This window comes from Phyllostomus hastatus, unplaced genomic scaffold, assembly GCF_019186645.2.
Source record: "Phyllostomus hastatus isolate PE091 unplaced genomic scaffold, TTU_PhHast_1.1 phas_scaffold_317, whole genome shotgun sequence".
In the NCBI taxonomy this organism is placed as follows: domain Eukaryota; kingdom Metazoa; phylum Chordata; class Mammalia; order Chiroptera; family Phyllostomidae; genus Phyllostomus; species Phyllostomus hastatus.
Window position 1 is genome coordinate 12911659 of NW_025334023.1, and position 25992 is coordinate 12937650.

Sequence of the window (25992 nt, forward strand, 5' to 3'; positions counted from 1 at the left end):
GATCTAAAGATGGCCATCACTTTGAAAATATTGGATGGTTTATAAATTACTTTAGTATATTGAAATAGAAAAAATACCCATAAGAAATGTCATCATAATCTACAAAAAAAGCACAGGCTCTGTAAACAGATGTGTCCTTACCATATCTGTGCAGGCTTGTATGGCTCTGAACACAACTAACTTTCTCCTTGAACCAACTTTTTTCTAAGTATTCTGATAATAAAGACTTGTGTAGCACTTTCCTATTTACAAAACAATTTTTACACGGACTACATGTTTTTATTTGATTGTCAGGTGACTCATTGGTATAGTCAGTTAAAACTGACTATACTAATAATACTGCATTTGAAACTCAATCTATTGATTTTCTTTAGATAATATAGCCAGCTGACGGTAAGATTGGATTCCGTCCCCTGGGCTCTCCTCCATTGCACCATATGCCATTTACTTACTCAAAGAACAGCATAGTTATACAGCAAAAAGAGCATTGGATGAGCTTCTGGTCCTATCACTAACTAACTTTGCACACATGAAGTTCATACATATTATCTTATTTGAAGTGGAAAATAAACAGCATATATCATGAGAGAAAAAAGGCATATTAAGCTCTTTCAGAAAAGGAAACTGAAGTCCAGAAGGATCACGTGATTTTCACAAGGTCACCTGCTGGCATCATCATGAGAAGGCATGTAAACTTGATTTTACATGTGGGAGACTGGCACTTTGAGATATTAATTTTTTCTCTCCATAAATTTTCCCATTTCCTTTCTTCTCATTCAAGCAGGTAACTGGTTTCATACTTTATTGCCTCAGGGGATCTATGTGCCAGGATAGAAAACAGAGTAATTTTTAAGTTATTCCATTTTTGCTTTCCTGAAACCTAAGCCCTGAGAATAAAAGAAAAGTTTGTTACAGAGATAAAAGAGAGATTCTCAGATACATACATACAGAGAGAGAGAGAGAGAGAGACAATATCTCCAGTCTAGAAAAAGATTTCCTCAGCTGAAGAAAAGAGAGAAGAGCCTTTGGATCTCAAGGCAGCAAGGATCTCTGCTCTGCTTCATGGCCCCAGTGTCTGCAAGGCAAGAAGACCCCAGAGAGGAACAGAAACAGAAATTCGGGGGGGAGGGGGCGTGGGATCCATGTTTTAGAAGTAGCAAATCGCTGCCAGACCAGAAAGAACTGTTTAGACACAACAATTCATGTCTCAGAGGTGAGCCATGATTTACAGATTATCAGTGACCGGCATACACCCCCATTCCAGGAGGAACTCTACCATAACCCCAGGGAAGTAGGGAAAACCTCAACATAGAGTGAAGTTGTTTCGTCCACCACTCAGTGACTAAGGGTCAGAAATAAAGTTGAACTATAGAAAATAGATGGATATTTCTTACATGCATAAATTTATAGACTGAGAATCCATCTCCATGATCACATGATCTTTTCTCTTCTTCTAAAAGCCAGATCTTCTGACTATAGGTCTAGATGTTTGTGCCACACTATCAGTGATTGATGATGATGATGATGATGATAGAGGTCATGGTGATATAGTCCAAGGGAAAGAAAATAAATAATCTGAAACAGTATCTTACCATTTTGCATACTGTCTGGTGACCTTCTACTGGTCTTTTGTGCCTCATCTGAAATGTCATGTCTCCCAGAAAGAATTCCCTGACTCCCCTAGATGTGGCTGGGTGCTCCCCTGCTTCCATGACACCCTGTGTTAACTTCAGCCACACAACACTGAAATCATCTGTTTCCACATCTGTCCTCCTAATAAATGTTAACCACCACAGGCAGAGACTGAGTATCATTTCCCACTGCAAATGTGGGAATATCATTTCCACCCACAGCCCTAATTGTGTGGCTCAGTTGGTTGGGCAACATCCTGCAAAGTGAAAGGTCACGGGTTTGATTCCCAGTCAGGGCACATGCCTGGGTTGTGTGTTCAGGCTCCTGTCAGGATGCATACCAAAGGCAACCAATCAATGCTTCTCTCTTACATTGTTGTTTCTCACCCTCTCTTTCTTCCTCCCTTCCTCTCTCTCTAAAAATAAATTATGCCTTTTTAAAAAATATACCTACCACAGTGCCTGGTATATAGCAGGCACTCAATACAACTTTGATGAGTGCATAAATGATTGAATAAATAAATGGAGTAAAGCTTTAAATAGATACACAATTTTACCTTTTAAAAATACACAGTTTATTACCTATAAGAAATTTTAAGCCCTGGCTGGCGTAGTTCAGTGGATTGAGCGCAGGCTGTGAACCAAAGTGTCGCAGGTTCGATTCCTAGTCAGGCCACATACCTAGGTTGCAGGCCACGGCCCTCAGCAACTGCACATTGATGTTTCTCTCTCTCTCTCTTTCTCCCTCCCTTCCCTCTCTAAAAATAAATAAATAAAATTTCTTTTAAAAAAAAGAAATTTTAAATAGAACAAAACCACAGGTTTATTCCAAGTCTTATCACACTTTCAATGATAAAGATGTCAGAGCTCTCCAAAATGACAGGCCCCCTACAGAGTCAGGACTAGCAAGATGGTAACATCAGAAGAGGACATAATATTACCCATAATCTTTGAAAGTGTCAATACAGTAATTCGTTTTCACAGGATTTCTACTTTATAACATCATTCCTGTTGTTCTTAAATCCTAAAATAAATGGGGTCAGGAGAATTGTTTCATAATGGAGGTGCTTTGGCCATAATTCTTGAAATAGCTTTGAGAAACTTACTAAAAATTGAACTTATGCAGAAAGCTTACTACTTGGAATTCAGAATGACTGACTGGACAGAAGAGACTGGATAAAACTCATGATCCTTTGCTGACAAAGCAACCTACATTAAAAACACAGAGCCCTCATGCCTGGACTGCTACAAACTCCTGAGCAGGAATTGTAGCTGGGGAACAGGACTTCCAACCCCAGTAGGAAAAGATTTTATACATAACATCCTCACATTAAAAATATTTTACTATCACTGACATGGTTAAACAGTAAATAATAAGAAATAAGAGTACATGAGGAGAGTATATAAATAAGAATAAAGAGTATTCTTGTAGTTTAGTGAATAAATTATCATATAATAAATTGTCAAAAGCATGAATGCCTTAATTCAATATTTTAAAACTCCAATATTTTGTATATCTTCTCACTGACTAGACTGTCCCACCCAAAGACGTAGCCGATAATAGGCCTACAGGAGGGATCAAATATTCTACCCCGTAAAGCAGTTGGGCAGTTTCCCAAAAACCTAATAGTTCAAAACTTTTTAGTAGCAAGTCATTAGCATATCATTGCACACTTTCCCAAAATGTAATAACAATAAAATGAATTTAATTAACTGATCATTTTAGCACCATGCCTATTGTTTGCTCCATAATATATGTCTAATCCGTAGTTGAATACAAAAGCATTCTTTTATTTCTTTCTCCAGATGCTCTCTCTTTATGCCTCCTGGACTGATGAACATTTTCTAACATCATGAGTCTTGTGGATTTATGATTTGCAATAACCCTCTCAACCAACGTCAAGATGCCCATTTGAGAGATTTTTAAATCTAAAATTTTTCTTTAGTAAAAAGTATCTATTTCACTTTGACTTACAGAAATTGATAAAGTTTGAAAACTATCTTTTTTCTTTTCTCTCTGGAAAGATTCAGTATTTAACTCGAGTTTTATTAGCTGGAAAAAAATACTAGAGTTTTGTGAAATGGAAAAAGCATCTGGATATAAAACTGGTATAACAAACATGAAAGCTGAAACACAAATTTGCAAAAGACACAGTCAGTAGATTCAGGCATATATTTTCCCCTTTAGAGAATGTGGAAAAACTTTTTTTTTAAGAAGCTAAGAAAAGCTAGAGATGGAAAAAGAGCATACCCAGGAGGCAAATATAAAGTAGTAAAATACTACCAAAAAACATTAAGCCATCAAGTGCAGGAAACAGATAATGAATAAAGAAAACTTTAAATGAGGAAGGAGAGTTGTAAAGGGTCTGTTTCCCAGAGAGAGGAAGAAAAAAAAAAGAAAAACAGAAGTGACACTCTTATGAAGTACACAGTCAGCCAAAAGGAAAGCCTGTGAAGCCAGGAAACAGCCTCGGTTTCAAGGATGCCCATGAGATACATGGCAATATCATCTCTTTGAATTCTAATTACACAACATTCTTCACTTTCTTTTAAAAAAGCAATGTCATAATATATGAATTATGAAAATGATAGTATTTAACTTTCAGTAGTTGGTAAAAATAAGGTTATACATATGCCATTTATCAATTAGAACAGTTGTAAAAAAAGAATTCAAAGAAAATAAAATATCAGAGAAATGAAAAATATCAGATAGACTTTTTTACCAATTAAAAGAAGCTCAGAAAATAGTAGGACAGTATTTTTAAAACACAGAAAGGAAATGAGCATCAACACCAAAGTATCAAAAGCATTGATTTCTCTCCCATATTTAATAAAGAGAATAAAAACTGCTCAAAAAAACAAACTGCAATGTACTAAAAAATTCTGGTGAAGCATATTGTATCACTAAAACAGCAACTTTCCACTCAAAACACATGTAAGGACACAATGATCATTAACTTCTATTTCTTACGTTTATCTATCATGAAAACAGAGTCAACCAATTCAACAAGTCTCATTGAAATAGCACTTTACCATGATCCTGCATCATAACAGAGCCTGCTAATACAACTGACCTTGGATGGGCCCTGGACTTTCATACATTAAAATAGGTCTAAGATGTCCTAAAGATTCATTTGGGCACAAATCAAGTTATTACTGCAGAAAAGAGAATCCTGAATGTAAAGCAACTCTTGGAGGAAAAAAAATCTCTAATGGACACATGAAAAGTTGATTAAACTGCAATCTATAAAAATGTTAAGAGACTGGGGTGATAGACATAGAAGTAATGTCATAAAGCAACAAAGTAGTGACTATAGGGGTCTGAGGTCCAGCAGTCTCACCTTACCTAAGAGTCAAGAAGCCAAAGAATTTAAGACACATGGACATGAACTAAAGTGGGGGGCGAGGGGGGATGTGGGTGGGAGGGGGTGTGCAGGGTGGAGGGGAATGAAGGGGGGAAAATGGGACAACTATAATAGCATAATCAATAAAATAAAATAAAATTTAAAAAAAGAAGATTCTCAACAAAAACAAAAAAGAACAGCGCCTAAAGATGGACTAAGTGAGATACCATGCCCATTCCCACTTCCCACTGTCTTTGTACATCCCCAGAGAATCACCTCCCTACTTTTACAATAACATACAGAATAAACACCAAATAAGAATCCATCCCATGAAAGTTTCTTACTTGAATAAGAGTAGGTATTCAATAATGAATAAACACTTGGCTCAATGAACATGGTTATTGCTAAAATTACATTTATTTAGCTCCTCTATCATATCTACCAGGTGTAACAATGAAGAAAGAAAAAAGATTCAAGATGACAGTATACTAATCCCTGCAGAACAAATCTACATTATACTTTAAAATATATGTTTACTCATATTTTAGAAATTGTACAAAAATAAGCTTAACCAATGAAAAATATAATGCACCTGTCATAATTTGTTTGGCTAGTTGTCTGTATAATTCAAAAATATAACAATATTAATAGTTTTAAAAGATTTAAAACAAGATAAATTCTTTTTCTAACTACATCAGTTCATAAAGTAAATAAAATAATGCATATACTTTAGTGCACTCAAATATATACTGATTTGGGGAATTAGAACGCAATTCCTTAAAATTTGATCCGTTACAATCAATCATTGTTAAAAGAAGGTGGGGAGGAGAGGAAAGAGAAAGAGGAAGGGAGAAAGGAAGGAAAGAAGAGGGAAAAATAAAAATTACATTATTTCTCATAAAGCATGATTCTCCATAATGTATCAGGAATTTTTGTAACTTCCTTTGAAGTTAGGAACTTTTAAGAGACTCAGTTCACCGGGTTTAGAAGCCCTAAGATCCTCCTGCTTAGTTAACTTACGCCTAGAACATCAGTTGCCCTTCCTCCTCCCCGTCCTTCCCAGATAACACTTTCTTTTTCCCCCCCTCCTCCCCCTCACTCGAGCTCTCTCTTTCCCCCCCCCCGTTCTTCTCTCTTTCTCTCTCCCTCTCTTCTGTCTCTCTCTCCCCCTGTTCTTCTCTTTGCCTTGCCACCTTCTATCTCTTATACATAATATGCTTAAGGTAGTCCAAAAGGGACAATGTCCTGAGAACTATAAATGGTAGAAAGAATAAATATACACTGTAAATTAAATAAGAACTGTGTCATTTATTGGCTACATTGCCAAAACCATTTTTGTTTCAGATAAGCCAGTTGTGTCAGATCTGGACAGGTGTGGCTCCAAAATCTCATAAACAGTTTACTTCTCTCAGTGATATTATTGCGTAGTGTGGGAGAAGGAAACAATCTATCTTAAATGCCAGTGTACAAAGAGATATTTCTAGGTGTTCTAAAGGTTTTATATATCATTGTCCATCTCCACAGATACTGGTTAGATAAAGCATCTCACTGATTGTTTCCTCAATGCACCTTCCAAAGCCACAGGTAGGATTAATCTTTGTGCAGAGACAGGTTGCACTTTAACCTTTGACTTGAGCTTTAGTTTCAGATTGTATCAACTCACACAACTTGTTAACATATGGATCTACGCTAGCCCAGTATAACAGAGTTTCAAGGGTATTCATATAAATTTTTGTTCAAAACCCTTGAGAAAACTCGATAGTTAATATAATCTTCCATACTATTTAAAAAAACAAACAAAAAAAAAAACTGGTTTCACTATGATCCTTAGCAACAAAGTTAACATGTAGTACAGCCAAACTAAAGTGAATCCCCAAGGTCTGAGCTATGATAAACTCAGGGTAAGGGGTGGGAACTCAGGTATCTGCTTCATTTGGGGAACTTGCCAATCATGTTCTTAGCTAAGACATACATCTGGAAAAGCACGATTACCAAAGTGGTGCTTTATCACAAAAGTGAAGACTTACACTAGACTAAACCCAAATATGAAACTATTTTTAAATGAAAAGATAAATAAGGAATCTATTATTTTGTTCTGTGCAAACAACTTGCTATCTTTTACAATGTGTACTTCCCTTGATAAATATTAAACCTATAAGGAAGAACTCAACTATACACGTTTTTTTAAAGATTGTTTAAAAATTCACCTTTAACAAGATAAAATCTCAAATCAGTGATACCATATCTATGCTAATTAGACCACCTGATTTATGAAATCACCAATGTCTACAATTAAATACTATAGTCCTATTTCATTTCACTTTAGCAAAGTAATATTACTGAATGATGTGCCACAGAAAAGACATTATAATAAATATTTCCCCAAACCCAAGCACAATTTTACTCTCAAATGGAATACAATTTAAATTACAAATACCAGAACCAAGAAAAGGGAGAAACATATATACGAAGCTTCATAGCCCACCTTTCTTCTTGACTGGCATTCTTGGTTGTTTCCACTGCCACAGGATTCAAGATCTCTCTCTTTTCAGGTCTCAACTTGATCCAACTGGATTGAGGCCAAGAGCCAGGTAACTGTTACAAACCACTTCACCTATTTAATTTTGAAATCCAGGCTATCTTCTCTTTCTGATAAAGAAAAAATAATGTGTCTTTCCACAGTTAAACTTTTGACACTGCCCACAGAGTTTAGAGAAATGTAACTTTTGAGTTTTTCAATTTTTTATAAAATATTTATTTTCTTTAGAAGCTGAGAAAGTTATTGTAAGCGTAGAAAACGTTATTAAAATTCCTCTTCAGGCAGCAACATTTTTGGAGTTCAATGACTAACTCAATTAAGGCACAAACCAAATTTACAAAGCTGTTTCATTACTCAATACATGATCAGATTCAAAGATGAACTGGTTGACGATAAAGATTCTCAATTCTTTAGAGAAAAATTGAAACACCACCCCTGGCGCTCCCCAAAAAAATACTTTTGAAAATTTCTTGGACTCTGGTCTTTAAAAAGGTGGGTGAGTTTAAACAGTTTCCCGGAGCAGAACACAGACTGAAAGGCCCCTTTCTATTTACTGGACCAGAAGTTCCAGATCTCACCCCTCAGTAAGACAGGATCCAGCTTGCTGTCACTTTCATTTTTTTCTTCTGTGCTCTCCAAGCCCCTCAGGCTTGATCCTTAATGCTCCCTCTGATTCTGATCCTCCCATGTATTAACCGAGAGGATTGAAAAGAAGGAAAGCAATCCCTTGGCATGGAGACATTAAAGTGACAGTGCTACTCAATGGGCACTTGATGCAGGATGAGTTGGCGAAGCAGATTTCTTCACACTGGAGTCATTCATATCATGCCATTTCTTCGCATCCAAGCAGCTGCCTATCCAGCAAGGAAAAACACTGAGACTATTCCAGAGAAGTCAAACCTTCCCGCAAAGGTGTTTTCTGAAACGCTGTAGTAGTATTAGGCATGTGAGCACAAGCTGGCAAGCGGTTGGCGATTTCCTAAATGAGAGAGTTCGGCCGCTTGGCTTCTACATCCACCCTTTCTCTCAGTCTCTCTCCAAACTACCCACCTTCCTTTTGCAGAAATGACAAGAAATCTCTGCTACTACCGCTGGCTACCCCTGCCCACACCCCGTTCTCATATAGAAGAGCACAGAATGTCCTGCACCCTCCACGCGATGAAGTGTTTCTTCAGGCAGTAGAAACAGCAGCACTAGAAATTATATAACTCTCGAATTTGGCTTCTCTAAGACATGGAGACTGGAGGGTCGGGGGTTGCTGGTCTGGGAGATACTGCTGGGCACAGAACGTGCACAAAAGGGCGCCAGGCCTCCTCGCTGCGCCCCACACCCCGAAACTCTGGAGGAGGGGTCTTTTCGCGAAGTGGGAAGCAAATTTCTCTCCGGCCCCTTTCCAGGCGGAGTGAATGCACGGAATATGAGGGCACTGAATATTGAGGAGAGGAGTCAGACGGCTGAGAGGGGAAGAGGCCGGTTGGGGGGGGTCAGGAGAGAAGGTCCCCGAGAAGCCAGAGCTTTAATACACGGGCCAGGCAAGAGGGGCGAGCTCCCCAAGGCGTGAAAGGGGTAGGGAGTTCGGCCGCAGCTATCATAGGGGCCCTGGAGAGAGGTGAGCGCCTATAACCACATCCCGGCGTTCGGAACGCCCCACGTTCCCTTCGGGATGGGAGAGGGAGCTTGGTTAACAAATAGCAGGGTGAGGGAATGCAGGGCTAGCAGGAGGGGCGGGCCTATGGGCGCCTGGACCTTCTTGAAGCCAATGAACGGACGTAATTTCAGGACGCCGTGCCCAATTACAGCCAGGATGGAGGGCGCGGCTTTTGACTGGGTTGGGGCGGGCCGGGATTGCAGGAGAGAGGCGTGAGCCGGCCACAGCGCTCACCTCGGGCGTTCTGGGTCCCCGCCCACGTGCTAGTCACGTGAGCCCCCAAGATGGCGGCGCTCCGGCGCGAGGTTGGGGCTGACCCGGGAGATGAAGGTGTGGTGCCAGTGGGAGCTGGAGAAGCGCCCGAGGTAGGCAGAAATCCGGGGTGGTTTGGACAGTGATTTCTGCAGCCTTAGTGTGTTGGCGGACTCTTCTGAAATGATGCAAGTAAAAGGAATTTGAAAACCTAAAGAGAACAGCTCCGAAGTCCATGGGTCGCTCAAACAGTGAAGTCCCCGGATGCGATGGGAAGGGACGGAGAGAAAGTCTTGGTTGCTTGCCGCTTGTGTTCTGTTGCCTCAGGGCCTTTGCACAGACCTTACCTTCAATTTGAAATACCTCCCTGCACCTTTTGCCACCCCAGTCCCCGCCAAATTCTCTTCTTTCACGTATTCGTTAAAGTGTCACTTCTTCCAGGAAACCTTCCCACACTTCCCCAAGCTAGGTTAAGTTTGGCTTTTCTTATGTTTTTTTGTTTGTTTGTTTTTTATGTTTTGTTTTTATGGCACACGCTTTATGCGTTCAAATTTCCTGCCTTTTTTTTTTCCTGATCTCTGGCTGAGCTGTGGATTCCTGAGGACATGACTACCTCTTGACGAATGTCAAATGATGAATGAACGTGGTATAAAATGTGAGGTTCAGGTGAAATAGTACACATAAAAGCACTGCAAAACAGCAAGATACTTGGCAAGATATAACCCTACATAAATTCACTCTTTCCGGTATATTGAGTGGCCTTGGACTAATCTTTAGATACAATGTTGGTTACAGCAAATTTTTTACATTTCAGTACTTGTTAAAAGTCTATCAGAAAGTTACCCATCTATTTCTCTGCTTTAATACCACTGCCTTCCAAAGAATAGGCACTCTAATATTTGCTGTCCTGTTTGAATATTTTAGGATCATAACCCTGGGTTTCTTTGTTGCCCATATACTAAGACTGTAGAAGTCAATGCCTGAAAGTTTTCTTTGTGGGGTTAGTAAGGAACTTCAGTGGGTGACAGCAAAATACAAGTTTACCCAAGGCTCCTGGTAACCATGTTACTGACATCAGCCTTCATAGAACATTAGATTATAGAACCTCCCTCGGATACTACAGTCTCCTCCATTTTCCATTTAGATGTCGAGAGAGGAGAAAGGTTAAATCTAGTGTCTGAGGAATTGTAATTTGTAATTTTTTTCCCTGTGCTCCCCAGATATTCTAAAGAAAAACATAGAACTACTTTGAGTACATTTTATAACACTACAGGGAAAGAAATTGGCCCATTATTATTGTGTAATACCATAAAAGAGTTTAGAGGATCCCATCTTCAAGGATTCTTAGGGTTAGGATTGCTACATATCACTTATTCAGCAAATGAATGTTACAGTGATGTTTAACATGTGTCTACTGACTGCCAGCCTCAGAAGAATCACTGGTGCTAAAATGCAGATTTTTAGGCATTGCTCCTGTTGAATCCATATATTTTAGGAGGGAGCTGGAGAAACTGCTTTTCAAATAAACTACCTGTGTGATTCTTGTGCACAGTACATAATTGAGAATCACTAATTAATTATCTTCTGTGTTCATTATGCTTAATCCACTCTAATTCTGTTGCCCGGGACTCCTGAAATATGAGATTCAGTCTATGCCCTTGACTAAATTTAATGTCGTTAAAGTGGAGATTGGTGTAAATTGTGAAGGGCCATAGATTTTTTAAAATCTATTCATTGGCTAATCTGGAATCTCATCATGCTAATGTGGCAAAAGATTTAACATTTTTTTTGTTTAAGAATTTTCATGTATATCAGACAGTCTTTCCCAGAGCACAACATTCAGAAAAGAAGCTGAGGATCGGGCTTTTTTTGTTGTTGTTTTTTGTTTTGCCACAGGTTGTGTTAAGATGCTATAGGCCAATCATCATGATCTCTTTTCAATAAAAGCCATTTATTCATTCTTCACACTTGGGACACAGGACCTGTCCAACCCTAGACCCCAGTGCTGTGGGTCCTGGCTCACTGGTAATCTGCACAGCAATTCCCAGTAAAGGCCCTGTTTTCACCCCTAGGGAGCTGGATATGTAACATAAAATCCGTAGGCATCCATGATCCACTGTCTCTTCTTAGCCTGGAACACTGTCCCTCTTTCTGATGTCCTCTTTCACTATTGTCCAAGGCAATCCCTGCTCTCTCCTGCCTCTCCAGGAAACAGCATTATCACCAAAATGAACTCAGGCTTTCATGAGACAGGAGAGAGTGGTTAACAAGTGGCAACTGTTTTCTTCCAGCTCTGAAAGCAAGGAGCACTGCAAAGGGCCTGGCTACATTTAGGGAAAACTATAAGGAAAACAAAAGTATTTCAGTAAGTTACCTTTCTACACTAAGACCTAGGGCAACTGAACCTTTCTGAACCTTATTTTTCTCATCTGTAAAAATGTAGATGATGATTATCCTACCAATTTTTCAAAATTATCATGTGAATCAAAAAGCCATTGTCTAGCATTTAGTAAGAGCTCACTCGTAAGAGCTCACTAAAAGTTGATTGGATCATTAAAAAGTATGTAAAAGCAGATGACAACACCTGACATTACTAGGGTCTAAGTGATCTGAATCTGTAGAATTTATAAGATTTCATTAGCTATTACGGTTCTCGAATTTTGTGTTTTTCAGGACATCAAGATGGCAACATACACACATGGTCAGCACAGTCTTTCTCTAGGACATGCAAACCTCAGAAGATCAATGGTCATAGAAATCATAGAAAAAAAAATTGAGTATCTCAGAAAAGAAAAGTAAGAGACACACCCGGACTGAAAATCATTGAACTTTATTTACATATCTTCTGTATTACCAGAAGATAATGTTTCTGAATATCTGAGATCCTATTAACTTTATTGAGTTGGTTGTGAAGAAAACTTATTTTTTTTTATTTTAATTGTTGTTCAAGCACAGTTTTCTGTCTTTTACTCCCATACCAGCCCACCTGCCCCCCCAAGAAAACTTTTTTTTTTTTTTTAAAACTGGAGAGGGGGTCTGTATTGGGAGTAAAAGGGAGAAAACTATTTGAACAATGATTAAAATAAAATTTAAAAAAAAACTGGAGAGAAGCATGGACAGGTGAAAATAGTAGTTTGTTGGAATATTAGGACTGTGATAATTTTTCTTTAAAAATGCCCAATATTATTGAAATGTTATTAGTGCAATAAATATTTTTAAATTAAAAGTAATTAGGAAAATACAATGGGGGGCTATTTATATTTAATTACTGATCAATTGTAATTAAATTCAGTTTAGATATGATTACCTTAGCAACAGTGCTGAGTTCAACAAACAGGAATACAGATTCCATGGTATACATGTAGTTTCACATTACCATTTTGACTTTTAGATTATTAGAGCTCAAAAATTAAAGATGTTGCCTTAAACCTGACATATTTCTGGATGTAGGTATGAGCCAGAATAAGTAAATCTAGATCTAGCAAATTTCTTTGAAGTTTTGGAAATCCTCGACAAATTATTTTAAATGTATCTGTACTAATTAAGAAAATTATTTTCCAGAAGGCCTAACCAAATGTAAACAGCTTTTTTCAAATGACCTTAAGCAAATTCTTTTAGTAGCAAGAGCAGTCTTAGGTTTTAGATAGCTCGTAAAATTTGGCTATATAGGAACATATTCATACTTATTTTTGGCCAAAATTTATTTTCTCTTTAAAAGAGCTCCATTTTATAACCACTTGAAATAGTCTCAGAAAGAGAATTATATCCTCTGATTAGAATGCAAGTTCCATGAAAAATGGGTTTGATTTTGTTTTTTTGCTTTAGTCACTGTCCTATGCATAGCATATAGAAAATATTGTTACATAGTAAGTGCTCAAGAAATATTTGATGTTGAGAAAATATGTAGTAATGGATGACTACCTAGGAAGGTATATCCATTAGGAAACTATTATGTCGAACTTAATTATTATTTTTCCATTAGAACTTTAAATATATACGGAACAATGATGATTGGAACAACAGCTAGTTTCTCTGGATTGCTGGCAAACTTCATTTTCAGACACTGCTTCAGGGTTAACCATGATGCTTTGAAGACATATGTATCATTGAGTACACTTCCTTTTTTGTCTACTGTAGTTGCTTATAAGTTCCTTGTCACGGATGCTTTGTATTCAGGTAAATTTAAATTCATTAAAGTATAATATGTTTATGTCTAAGTAAAATTATTCATTAACATATACTGTTGCTACTGCTGATAATAATCTCTTACATTTGTGTATTGCTTTACCACTTACAAAGTACCTTCACCTATACTGTTCTACTTTATCCCCACAACAATTTAGTATTGCCTTTTTTACAGATAAGCAATGAAAAACAGATGTGTTCACATCTAAGAAGCCACATAATATACTGAGGAAAAAAGCAGGCTTTGGCCTTGGCTGGTATGGCTCAGTGTATTGAATGCTGTCCTATGAAACAAAAGGTCACCAGTTCGATTCCCAGTCAGGGCACATGCCTGGGTTGCAGGCTAGATACCCAGTAGTGGGTGTGTAACAGTCACCCACACATTGATATTTCTCTCCTTTTCTTTTTCCTTTCTTCCCCTCCCTCTAAAAATAAATAAATAAAATCTTTTTTAAAAAAAAGCAAAAAGCAGGCTTTGGTATCCTACACACATGATTTCAGATCCTACCTCCTACCATTTAAGTTTTATGACATTGGGCAAGTCATTTAACCTGAGGCTCAACTGTATTATCATTAGTACTAATAGTGCTTACCTCATAGGACTGTGAGAATTAAGATAGTATATGTTAAATGCCTGACATAGTATCTGGCATATTATGGGTTCTAATGTTATTTTCTGCCTCTTCCCCTTACCTTAAGTTTCATAGCTAGTAATTGTTGGAACCTCTGACCCCTGTTCATCAGTTTCCTGCTTAAATATCCCTTCCTCAGGGAAACCTCTGATTACCCCAGGGTTTCTAGAAGCAGTCTCTATTCTTACCCTCAAAGCATTGTGAACAGTTACAATTATTTATTTAAATATTCATCTACTGTCTTTTCTGGTAGACTAGCCCAAGGGTTAGGTATTGGGTCTCTTTTATGCAACACTATTCCTAGCACCTAGTACATGTATGACATAGGCAATGAAAATGTGTTAACCTAGTATCCAGCTATCTGGTCTGCTAGTTTAATATTTTTTATTATAAAGTTGCTTCTGCAGCAACCACATATGTAAGAGATAATTTGCCTTATGTAAAGTATAATAAAAGCATTTTTAAGATGTGGTACATGTAGTCTGTTATATACCATAGACTGAATTTCTAATATTCTTTCTACTGCTTTGCTATGGTTGAGGACAGTGCAGATAACTACTCTTTGAGGACACAAGTCTTTCTTAATGTATACCCTGAGTTTGAAAGGGATACCAAATTTACTTTTGTTTTCCAGGTAATATAAGTCAGGAAAACTGTGCTCTGAGAAGTTCACTGGTTAGCATAGCATGTGGTGTTTTATATCCCACTGCTTTGGCTTTTTCTAAAAATGGACGTCTGGCAGTAAAGTAAGTCTGTCTGTGTTCCTTCTCTTCTTTCTGTGTGTTCCTTCCTTTAAAAAAAAATTAGTAAACTCTCCTTATCCTTTAGCTTCCAGGGACACTTTCAATCAAAATATAGTAGTCTGGTATTTTAAATAGCTAACTTTTAACCTTCTTGCTAGCTATACGAAAGACCTTGAATAGAAGTGATGAGTTTAGTAGAAATCAAAAAATTTTTTATAGAATATACGTCCAAGAAGAGTATTTAACTCTTTTTTTCTTTTTAGGTATCATACTGTTCCACTGCCACCAAAAGGAAGAGTTTTACTTTATTGGGTGATGCTTTGTCAAAAAGAGGTAAAAGGAATGCTAATTCCTCTAGCCTTTCAGGCGGCCTTGGGAATATATAATGGTATACAACATTATGCAATATTTGAAAGTACGTTAGAGAAAACTGTACATGAAGATTGACCAAAGAATAAATGGATTTTTATGGTGAGGACTCAGGTATTGCTGAAAGAGTTCGAAGTAACTCTGGACAATTTGTTTCTGTTCTTTTTGCCTAGTATATACAGGTTCTCAGTAAATATTCAGTAGTTCAATAAATAAATGTAACTTTTGTCTTTCTTCCTCGGTGTATGTGGAAATAGGTTTAAGGCCTCAAGTTCTGATCTATACATTAATATACCCATTCATTCATGTGCTCCTGCTGCAGCTTAGGCACTGCATCATATGTAATAAACAATGGTCCTTGTCCAGAAGGAACTCATAATTAGAAGAGAAATTAAAAACGGAACACACAGCATGAGCAGGTTTGAGAGCTATACACATAATTCTGTGGGAACACTGAGGATGTGACCATTAACTACTTGGGCAGAAGGGAAAGCTATAGGGACAAAGTGACATTTGACTTAAATTTTGCAGAGTTCATAAGAAAGTTGGAAGTTCATAAGAAAGCAAAATACAGAAATAGCATACAGCCCATTCCTCTAACCTCTAATTCAGTATATATACTAACTTACTGTTAACAAATTATTTTCACTTTGCTGTTTAAAGAACATATATTGAGTGCCTGTTTGCTATGCATTCACATAGGCACCAGAGGTACAAAGATTCAGTCCCTGCCCTTAACAAGTTTAAAGTCTAAAGAAAAACATCACAGCTGCTTCTTTATATCTGCTAGAGCATTTATCTTATTTCAGGAATGAACACTGTCTGATGAAAAGAATAAAACAGAATGGAGTCCCACATCTCTTTCTCCTTGTTTTAACCATTTAGTGAGATTAAATATTTGGTCATCTGAGGCCCCAAGCAACCCAAAGAAGAAATGGAAGTCTTGATAAGGTACTTACGGCATCATATACAACGAACTGAAACACATGCATTTTTTTGCTAATGAAAAAAAAGGCTGGTTAGTCATCCAGCTTTGTGTTCTCAGAATAATTTGTGATACTTGAAACTCTTAAGGAAAGAGAGAGGCAGGGGGTGGGTGGTTATGGAGGGGCAGGGGGGATCAAGACAAATAGGAAGTTAAACCAATGATACTCATACTTTAAATCTTAAAAAATCAGTATGAGTGCATGAATACTTCCCTATTGAGATATTCAAATGATCCAGAAGTATACATGCAGGGTGGGGCAAAAGCAGGTTCACAGTTGTGAGTATGGAAAACACAGAGAATACTTGTATTATTATTTATTGATTATCCTATTATTTTCCATGTGAACAACTGTGAACCTACTTTTGCCTCACCCTGTGTATATATCTGGTAAGTAGAACAAGACTTGAAAAGTCCTCCTCTCCCACTCTGTCCTATTTCTACTCCATGCTCCAGAGGTAGCCACTCTCAAGATAGCATGCCTCTTTCCTTGCAGTATTCCTTTGTAATTTACATATTTTAAAATAAATTGTATTATCCGTATGTACTATGCTGAAATTCACTTGACTATATGTCTTGGAGATCTTTTCAGCTCATCACATCTAGGTCCAACACATTCTTTTTAGTGGTAGTACATTCTTGATGACTCCAGTATTTACATAGGTGATCCTTCCAACACCCTGGTCTGTCTACCCTTATTACCACTTATTCCCATGGTCATACTTTAGACCTACCCGTCTGATATTATAGTAGCATTTGAAATGTGTTACGAGTGTAAACTACACATTAAGTTTTGGAGATTTACTGTGTAAAAGAGAATGTAAAAATCATGAATAATTAATCTACTGATTAGTTGTTGAAACATTACTCTTAGTTATTTATATTGGACTAAATAAAACACATTACCAGTAAATTAATTTTACTTCTTTTTTTAATGTGTCTACTAGGAAATTTAAAATTATTTATGTAACTCACATTATATTTTTATTTGTACTATGTTGCCCTAGACCTTGTCATTATCAATAAATTCAGATGCTCCACATTCTCAGTTTTAAAATCTGACTTTCTTATTACTGTATCCTGTCCTTCAAGTTCATCTCACTCTCATACCACAATTCCAGCATTACATTAACCTCAACAGAACCTAAAATCCATCGATCCCACTACCTTTTCACTGCCCCCTACACCCTCACATTGTTACTGCCCTTCTCCAACTTCAGCCACATCAGTCTTTTTTAAAGTTTTCCAATCTTGAAACGAAAAAATGAATCTAGCTAGAGTTGACGTTTAAATAAGGATAATGGCCTCTTCCTTTGTGGATTTTCTGTTCATGTCTTTGGACCATTTGATCTGTAGAAGCTCTATAAATCTTGTATTAAGCTCCAAAAATTGCTTTATTTTTTCATATGCTTAGGTAGTACTCTGGGAAATACAGCAAGGTTGACTTACATATAGCTCCTCTGCCATAAGAAAGCTGAAGAGATTTGTACCTCATTCCATGATTTCAGTTTGCCTTTTCTACAATAGAAAAACCTGGGAGTTCTTTGCCAAAGTGACTTTAATAGATCTGAAAGGGGAAATTAGGGAAACCTTGATCTGGGTCTGAGACCAAAGACAAAAATAAATGTGAACCAGAGTGAAGAAAAGTAGTGAGGTACTAGAGGCAAGATAGTTCAGAGGTGTCAGGTACAGCCTGGAGCTCCACTATCAAGGTTCAAATCGTGGCTTCACTTATCACCAACAGGATGACTTAACAAGTTATTTCACCTCTCTGCACCTCAGTTCCCTCATCTGAAAAATGAAGAATAAAGATTGCATTAAGTCAGGATTAGTTAATATAATATATGTAAATCAAACAAGAAGTCTATATGTGTTGCTACCCTTATTGTTTGTACTACATACACAGTCCTTTCCCTAGCTTGTAGTTGAGTTTAGCATTTTTCCAGGAAAGATTATAAAGAAGCACAACAAAGAAAATTCAAAAGATACTTCATTTGATTAAATATGTATTCATTTATTCAGCTGATACTAATTCAAGACCTAGTGTATGAAAGATACTGTATACCACACATTTGGCAAGTTACATAACCTTTTTGACTCTTTCCTATGACAAAAGACTAATAACTGCTTTGCAGTGAAGTTATAAAGATTTATTGAGCACTTCCAGGCATATAGGAGGTGCTCAGTACATGTCTTTACCTGTACATGTTTACATTCCCTAATGGGTATGTAACAATGACTAAGATGTTGTCCCTACTAAGAGAACTTCCTTTCTCTTGCCTTTTTTCCTCCTCTTCCTCTAACTGCCTTAACCATGTGATTTCCCCCCAGCTTTTGTGCTGTATTGCATTGCACTGCACAGATAGCAATGTATTGTACTGTATTGTACCATATTGATTTTCTCCCTGCTTTTGTACTATTGTGTTCTCTTGTATAAACTATTCAGTAGGTGAATTTCCAAGTTTAAGCAGTAATATAATCAAGAAACAGCAGTCTACAGATATGGCTGAATTTAATAGAATTTGTTCACTCACCTTCCTAAAGCTCATTAAAAAAAATTCTTCCAAAAATACATAACCCTCTACCTTCATCATTCTATCCCTACAAAGACAGTCACAGTAACATTAATAAACACTAATTGAATCTTCACTATTATAGTTAATCCCTCTAAAGTCACCTCATAATTAGGCATAGCAAAAGAAAAGATTGGTGAACTTGAAGAAACAGCACTATAAACTTCAAAATAAAACTGATAAAAAAATAACAGTATTAGCGAGTAACCTTACATACCTCTATATCTGTAAGTGAAAGCATCTAAGGAGGAATGAGCAGAAAAAATTTTTTGAAATATTAATGGCTGAAATTTTTCCAAACGTGACAAAAACTACAAAACCACAGATGCAAGGACTCCTAGTCCAAGGTGGCGACATAGGATGCTCCTAAACTCACCACCCAAAGACACACTGAATCTACAGCTACATAGAGAACAATATCCTCTGAAAGAAATACAGAAACTAGCTGAGTGACACCTACAGATCAGGCGAATGAGAAAATACACCAAATGGGTAAGGAAAGAATTGAAACAGCTCTGACCATAAACCCCACCTCAACACAGCAACATACAATCAGGAGGGAATTCAAAAATCTCAGCTTCTCCCTGAGAAGGGAAATGTTTAGACCCAACCACCTGGTGCCCCAATATTTAAAACTTCTACCTGAAGTAAGGGCATCCAAAACACCTCGCTCTGAAAGCCAATAGGATTGCTGTCTGTGAGACCCACAAGGCTACAACAAACAAAAAAGCAGTTGTTAACTGGTAGAAATATTCACTGCAGCTATCTCCCCACTGCAGAGGGTGCAGACAAAAAAATACTCATCTCCCAGTTTTCTGTGAATGAGGTCTATTTGCACACTTTTAAAAAAATGCTGCCTGAGGGTCAGAATTCCAATTCAACACTTCTAGGAGCCAAATGCAATTCTTCCTGGAGACTAGGGAAACCGGCAGATACCTCCCTACCTTCTCTCCTCAAGCCGCCCCAAGTCAGCACTGTCTCCCAGGAAAGAGTTAACATACACATCTGTACAAGTGCTTCTGTGCTGCTACCCAAGGGGAAGGTCCCCAGATCTGGCTCTGATAACCAATGAGCTTCCATTCACTAGTCCCACAAAACTATAGCAAACAAAGAAGCAGTTCTTAAACCAGCTATATCTTTAGGGCAGGAGGAAACGCTCATCTCCCCGGTCTCTAAAGGTGTGTATTTGCATATTTGAAAAGATACTGCCTGGTCAGGTTTCTGATATAGCAGGCATCTAGGGGCTAACTGCAGTCTTCCCTGGAGACCAAGACCAGGGAACTCTGCAGACACCCCTCATCTTGTCCCTCCAGCCTGCTCCAAGTTACAGTGTCTCCCTGGAAAGACTTTTTAGTTTGATGTACTCCCACTTATTTATTTTTGCTTTTGTTGCCTTGCTTTGTGTGTCATAACTAAAAAGTCATTGCCAAGACCAATGTCAAGGAAACAATGCACTCTTAAACAACCAATAGGTCAAAAAATCATAAGGGAATTTAGAAAATACCTGGAGACAAACAAAATTAAAATGCCAACATCAAAACTCATGGGTGCAGTGAAAACAGTAATAAGAAGGAAGTTTATAGTGGTAAACATATTAAAAAAGATCTCAAATCAAAAACCTAAACCTATACCTCAAGGAACTGGAAAAAGAAGAACAGACTGAACCATAAGTTAGCAGGCAGAAAAACATAATAAAGATTACAGTAGAAATAACTGAAATAGAGAATAGAAAAAATCACTGGAACCTTTATCTACTTTTTTTAACAGATTTACAAAATTGACAAACCCTTAGCTAAGACAATAAGAAAGAAGACTCAGATAAAATTAGAACCAAAAGGAGGGAGTTTACAACTGATGTCACATATATAAAGGATTATAAGAAACTATTATGAACAATTATATGCCAAAAATTTAGATAACCTGGAAGAAATGGACAAATTCCAAAAACATGTAACTCACCAAGACTGAATCATGAAGAAATAAATTTGAACAGACCTATAACTAGTAAGGAGATTGAAGCAGTAATTAAAAAGCTCCCCGCAAAAAAGCCCAGGGCCAGAGGCTTCACTGGAGAATTGTACCAAACACTTGAAGAATTAACACCAGTCCTCCTCAAAAGTTTTTAAGAATTGAAGAGGGAGCACTCCCCAACTCATTCTATGAGATCAACATTATCCTGATACCAAACCCAAATGAAGACATAAGAAAGCAATACACCAATATTCCTGGTTGAGATTGACATAAAAATCCTAAACAAAATACCAGCAAACTGAATTCAGCAGCGCATTATAAGGATCACACATCACAACTAAGTAGGATTTATACTTGGAATACAAGAGTGGTTCAATACGCAGAAATCAATCGATGTAATAAACTACATTAACAAGATCAAGGGGACTTGTGGCCATGATGGAGGCCTAGGTAGGTACACATTGCCTCCTCACACAACCAAAAGAAGGACAAGAACAAATTAAAAAAAAAAAAAACAAAAAAAAAGAACTGCCAGAAAATTGAACTGTATGGAAGTCCAACAGCCAAGGAATTAAAGAAACATTCATCCAGACTGGTAGGAAAGGCAGAGATGGGCAGCCTGGGTAGAGAGGACTTGCAGCAAAGCTGTGGTGAGCAGTCCCACATTTGTGTGCAGATAAGCCAGAAGGAACAATTGGGGAGCAAGACACACCATTCAACCCAGGGTTCCAGTGCAGGGAAAGAAAGCCTCAAGCCTTTGGCTGTAAAAAGCTGTGGGGGTTGTGGCTATGGGAGAAACTCCCAGCCTCACAGGATAGTTCATTGGAGAGACCCACAGGGTCCAAGAACATATAAAAACATACCCACCCAGGAATCAGCACCAGAAAAGCCAAAATTGCTTGTGGGTAGCAGGGGAAGTGACTGAAAGCAGACTGAGAGCTGAACAAGTGGCATTGTTCATTCTCAGGCTCCTCCCCCACATGTAGCACCAGAACACAGCAAAGTGGGTTGCCCCTCCCTGGCAAATACCTAAGGCTCAGCCCCTCACAATGTAACAGCTGCACCAAGACAAAATATTATGGCCCTAATGAAAGAATAGATCAAAGCTCTAAAAATAGAACTAAGTGAAGAAGAAATAGCCAATCTATCAGACACAGAGTTCAAAACACGGGTAATCAGGATGCTCAACCAGAATGGTTGCATATAGGCCCAAAACAGAGAATAAAGTGAAGGCTATAAAAAGTGAAATAAAGGAAAATGTATAGGGAACTAAGAGTGACAGGAAGGAAACTGGGTCTCAAATCTATGGTTTGGAGCAGAAGGAAGAAATAAACATTCGACTGGAACAGAATGAAGAAGCAAGAATTCAACACAAAGAGGAGAGGTATAGGAACCTCTGGAACAACTTTAAACATTCCAACATCTGAATCATAAGGGTGCCAGAAGGAGAAGAGAAAGAGCAAGAAATGGAAAACTCATTTGAAAACACAATGAAGGAGAATTTCCCTAATCTGGCGAAGGAAATAAGACTTCTAGGAAGTCCATGAAGCTCAGAGAGTTCCAGAAAAGTACCCAAGGAAGCACACACCAAGGCAATCATAATTACATTACCCAAGATTAAAGAGGAGAGAATCTTAAAAGCAGCAAGAGAAAAGGAGACAGTTACCTACAAAGGAGTTCCCATAAGACTCTCAGCTGATTTCTAACAAGAAACCTTGTAGGCAAGAAGGAACTGGAAAGAAGTATTCCAAGAAGTGAAAGGCAAAGACCTACATCCAAGATTACTCTATCCAGCAAAGCTTTCATTTAGAATGGAAGGGCAGATAAAGTGCTTCTCAGATAAGGTCAAGTTAAAGGAGTTCATCATCACCAAGCCCTTATTATATGAAATGTTAAAAGGAAAAATAAGATCAAAACTATGAATAGTAAAATGACAACAAACTCACAACTATCAACAACTGACCCTAAAAAACAAACTAAGCAAACAACTACATAGGAACAGAACAATAGATATGAAGATAATTTGGAGGGTTATCAGAGGGGAGGGTGATCACGGGGAAGGAGAGGGAGAAAGAATGGGGGTAAAGACAGGGAATAAGAAGATAATTGGTAGGTATAAAATAGAAAGGTGGAGGTTAAGAATAGTATGGGAAATAGAGAAGCCAAAGAACTTATATTTATGACCCATAGACATGAACTAAGGTGGGGGGGGGGATGCTGGAGGGTTAGGGGGTGCAGGGCAGAGGGGAATAAAGGGGGGAAAATGGGACAGCTGTAATAGCATAATCAATAAAATATATTTTTTAAAAATGTTATAGCTAATAAGCCAAAAAAGAAAGAAAATGGAATATTCAATTAGTCTAAAAATACTTTAAAAAAAAGGAAAAGGGAAATGTAGAATAGACGGAACAAGTAGTAAGATGATAGATATAAATCCTAGACTATAATAATCATATTAAATATGTGTTCTAAACACTTCCTTTATTAAAAGCCAGAAATTGTCAATTTATATAAAAAATTCAATTATATACATGCCTATAGAAAGCCTGCACTACATATAATGACATAAATAGGTTAAAATAAAAGGATGGGAAAATCTATCTCATATTAACACTAATAAAAAGTTACTGGACTGGCAATATTAATATTAACATAATTAATATTAATGTTAAATAGCATAATAAGTAAACTGCAATGCAAAAGATATTACTAAGGATTAAGAAGGTTATTTCATAATTATACAGGGATCAATTTATCCTAAATGTTTATTCATATAATAATGGAGCTTTAAAATACATGAAGAGCTCATAGAGCTGAAAGCAAAATATGGAAATCCCCATAATAGTTGGTGATTTCATTAACCTTCTCTCAATAAGTGATAGAAGAAGTTGATAGAAATTGAGGAAGCATAAAGAAGTTTTAAACAATGCTATCAACCAGTTTTTGCTATCTAATTGATGTCTTAGAACACTTGGTACAACAGCAGCAGCATATATATTCTTTTCAGTCACACATGGAACATTTACCAAGATGTACCAGAATCTGTACTATAAATATCAATATATTTAAAAGGATTCAAATCACACAAATATATTCTGATCCCAATGAAATTTGATTATAAATCAATAATAGAAAGGCATCTGGAAAATTGGAACTATTAGGAAACTAACAGTTTTAAATAACCCATAAGTCAAAGAAAAGAGAGAGAGAAATCAGAAAGTATTTTCAAGTGAATTAAAATAATAAACAGCATTTCAAAATCTGTGGGATATACTAGAGCATAGTATACAGATTAGTACTATGAATTGGAGGGAAAGTCAAAGTACTAAAACCCATGTTGGGGGTGGGGGGAAATCTCACTTCAATGACCTCAGTTTTCTAATTGAAAGAATTAAAAAATGAAGAGCAACTTAAATCCCAGGTAAGAATAAGAAAGGAAAAAATATAGATCAGAGCTTAAAACAATCATGTTGAAAACAGAAAAAAATCAGTGAAATAAAAACAATGGTTATTTGAGATAAAAAAAATGATAAACCATCAGTCAGATTGGGCAGACCTGAAAAAAGAGAAGACAAAAATAACTGACACCAGAAAAGAGATGTGATTTCACTACAGATTCTACAAATTTTAAAGAATAAGGCAATATTATGAACAATTGAGGCCAATAAATTTGGGAACTTAGATGAAATGAACATTTCATCTTGTGAAGAACATTGATTTTTAAAATAAAATCTCAGTGTACTAAATCCTTCCAGAATATCATGCTACAGATTCTGTATAACATGAACATTAATTTAAAATTACCTTCAAACCATTAAATATGAAATTAGAATAAGAGCATAAAACAGAACATTAGGAATCAAAGTATTCTCTTACACACACATTATAGTTAGTATCTTAATAAGCTGGTTTTCCCAAACTTTCTCTGTAGTTACATTTGAAACTGTCCAATTGGAGCTTATGCCTTCTACCTTGGAAGCTGAAGACCTGTTTTTATGTTCTGCTTCATTGACTAGGGAATGTTTGACATCCGATAAATCCTTCTCAGCCAAGGAGTTTTGGGGGCTTTTCTCATCCTGCTCACTTCCCCTTGTGAAGTTTTCCGCTTTATCTGGAATACCACGTCGTCTTTGATAAAGCTCAATTATTTTCAGAGCAACTTAAATAAGCACTTTTATTGGATGCTCACATATTCACAAAATAATCAATGAAAATGTTATTTCCCCTCTTATTTTATAGATGAAAAAGAGGCTGCTAGGATGAGAACTGAGACATCTACAGAGGCTTAGTGCAAGACTTTTATTCTCAATCTTCCTGAGTGATGCAGCCACCAGGCTTCCTGGCTTTCTAGTTTTTCCTTAGCCACATTCACCCAATCCTGCTTTTTTATAAGCAGTGCTAGGCAGGGCTCCAGGGAATCTGCAGAAAAACAAGCTCTTTCTCTTGAGGTGGGCCAATAAATTATATTGCAACATGGCACAGGGAGCTAAAGATCTGAGGGAAAAGGGAAAATCGATGGAGCAAAGAAATCTTGTTTTTTGACTTTAAAGATTTTATTTATTTTTAAAAAGAGGAAAAGGGAGGGAGAAAGAGAGGGAGAAAAACATTCATGTGTGATTGCCTTTTGTGTGCTCCCTACTGGGGACCTGGTCTGCAGGTGCCCAGGAATGGGAATTGAAATGGTGAGTCTTTGATTTGCAGGCCAGCACTCAATCCACTGAGCCATACCAGCCAAGGGGTCCTCTTTTGACTTTAAAAATATATTTTATTTATTTTTCCATCATCATTTGTCCCCAGTACCCATTATATGCTAAGGGCTGTGTCTTCCTAAACCCCACATCCACTTTGAGGCAGGCTCTATCAGACAGTAAATTAACATGTCGAAGACAGGTTTTCAGTGAAAATGGCACTTCCGGTAACTTAACTTTCACCTGAAAATTTCAGCCTACAAGCTCTACCCAGGAAACCAGAGTTAGGTTGAACACTCCCCGCATTAACCCAAGTCTCGCGGGTCACCAGCCCAGCTCCTCCCTGGTAGAAAGCCTCTCAGGAGGAAGTCGCTGGTGCTTGCAACCTACCTCCAGAGAGCCCAATCAGTGACCGAGGCCACGCACCACGTC

General features: G+C 37.4%; 2 protein-coding genes across 2 annotated transcripts in view; one reads left to right on the forward strand and one right to left on the reverse strand.

Moving 5' to 3' along the window:
• DLG2 (discs large MAGUK scaffold protein 2) overlaps window positions 1-8522 on the reverse strand; it is a 1902487-nt gene extending 1893965 nt beyond the window's left edge. The window contains exon 1 of the mRNA XM_045817849.1: window positions 7461-8522. Coding sequence (XP_045673805.1) covers window positions 7461-7479 — 19 coding nt within the window. The 5' untranslated portion in view covers window positions 7480-8522. The remainder of the gene's footprint in view (window positions 1-7460) is intronic.
• An 896-nt stretch (window positions 8523-9418) lies between these two features.
• Window positions 9419-15556, forward strand: TMEM126B (transmembrane protein 126B). Its single transcript, XM_045818351.1, has 5 exons — window positions 9419-9527; window positions 12088-12209; window positions 13397-13590; window positions 14866-14977; window positions 15238-15556. Exons 1-5 carry the CDS (start codon window positions 9447-9449, stop codon window positions 15419-15421), a joined length of 693 nt encoding a protein of 230 aa, XP_045674307.1. The 5' UTR covers window positions 9419-9446; the 3' UTR covers window positions 15422-15556.
• Window positions 15557-25992: the final 10436 nt, after the last annotated feature.

Excerpts from the sequence above, each read along its gene's own strand:
- TMEM126B (XM_045818351.1), top strand. The coding sequence starts at position 9,447 with ATGGCGGCGCTCCGGCGCGAGGTTGGGGCTGACCCGGGAGATGAAGGT. Across the intron at positions 13,591-14,865 it reads CACGGATGCTTTGTATTCAG|GTAATATAAGTCAGGAAAAC; the intron begins GTAAATTTAAAT and ends TTTGTTTTCCAG. Across the intron at positions 14,978-15,237 it reads AATGGACGTCTGGCAGTAAA|GTATCATACTGTTCCACTGC; the intron begins GTAAGTCTGTCT and ends TTTTCTTTTTAG.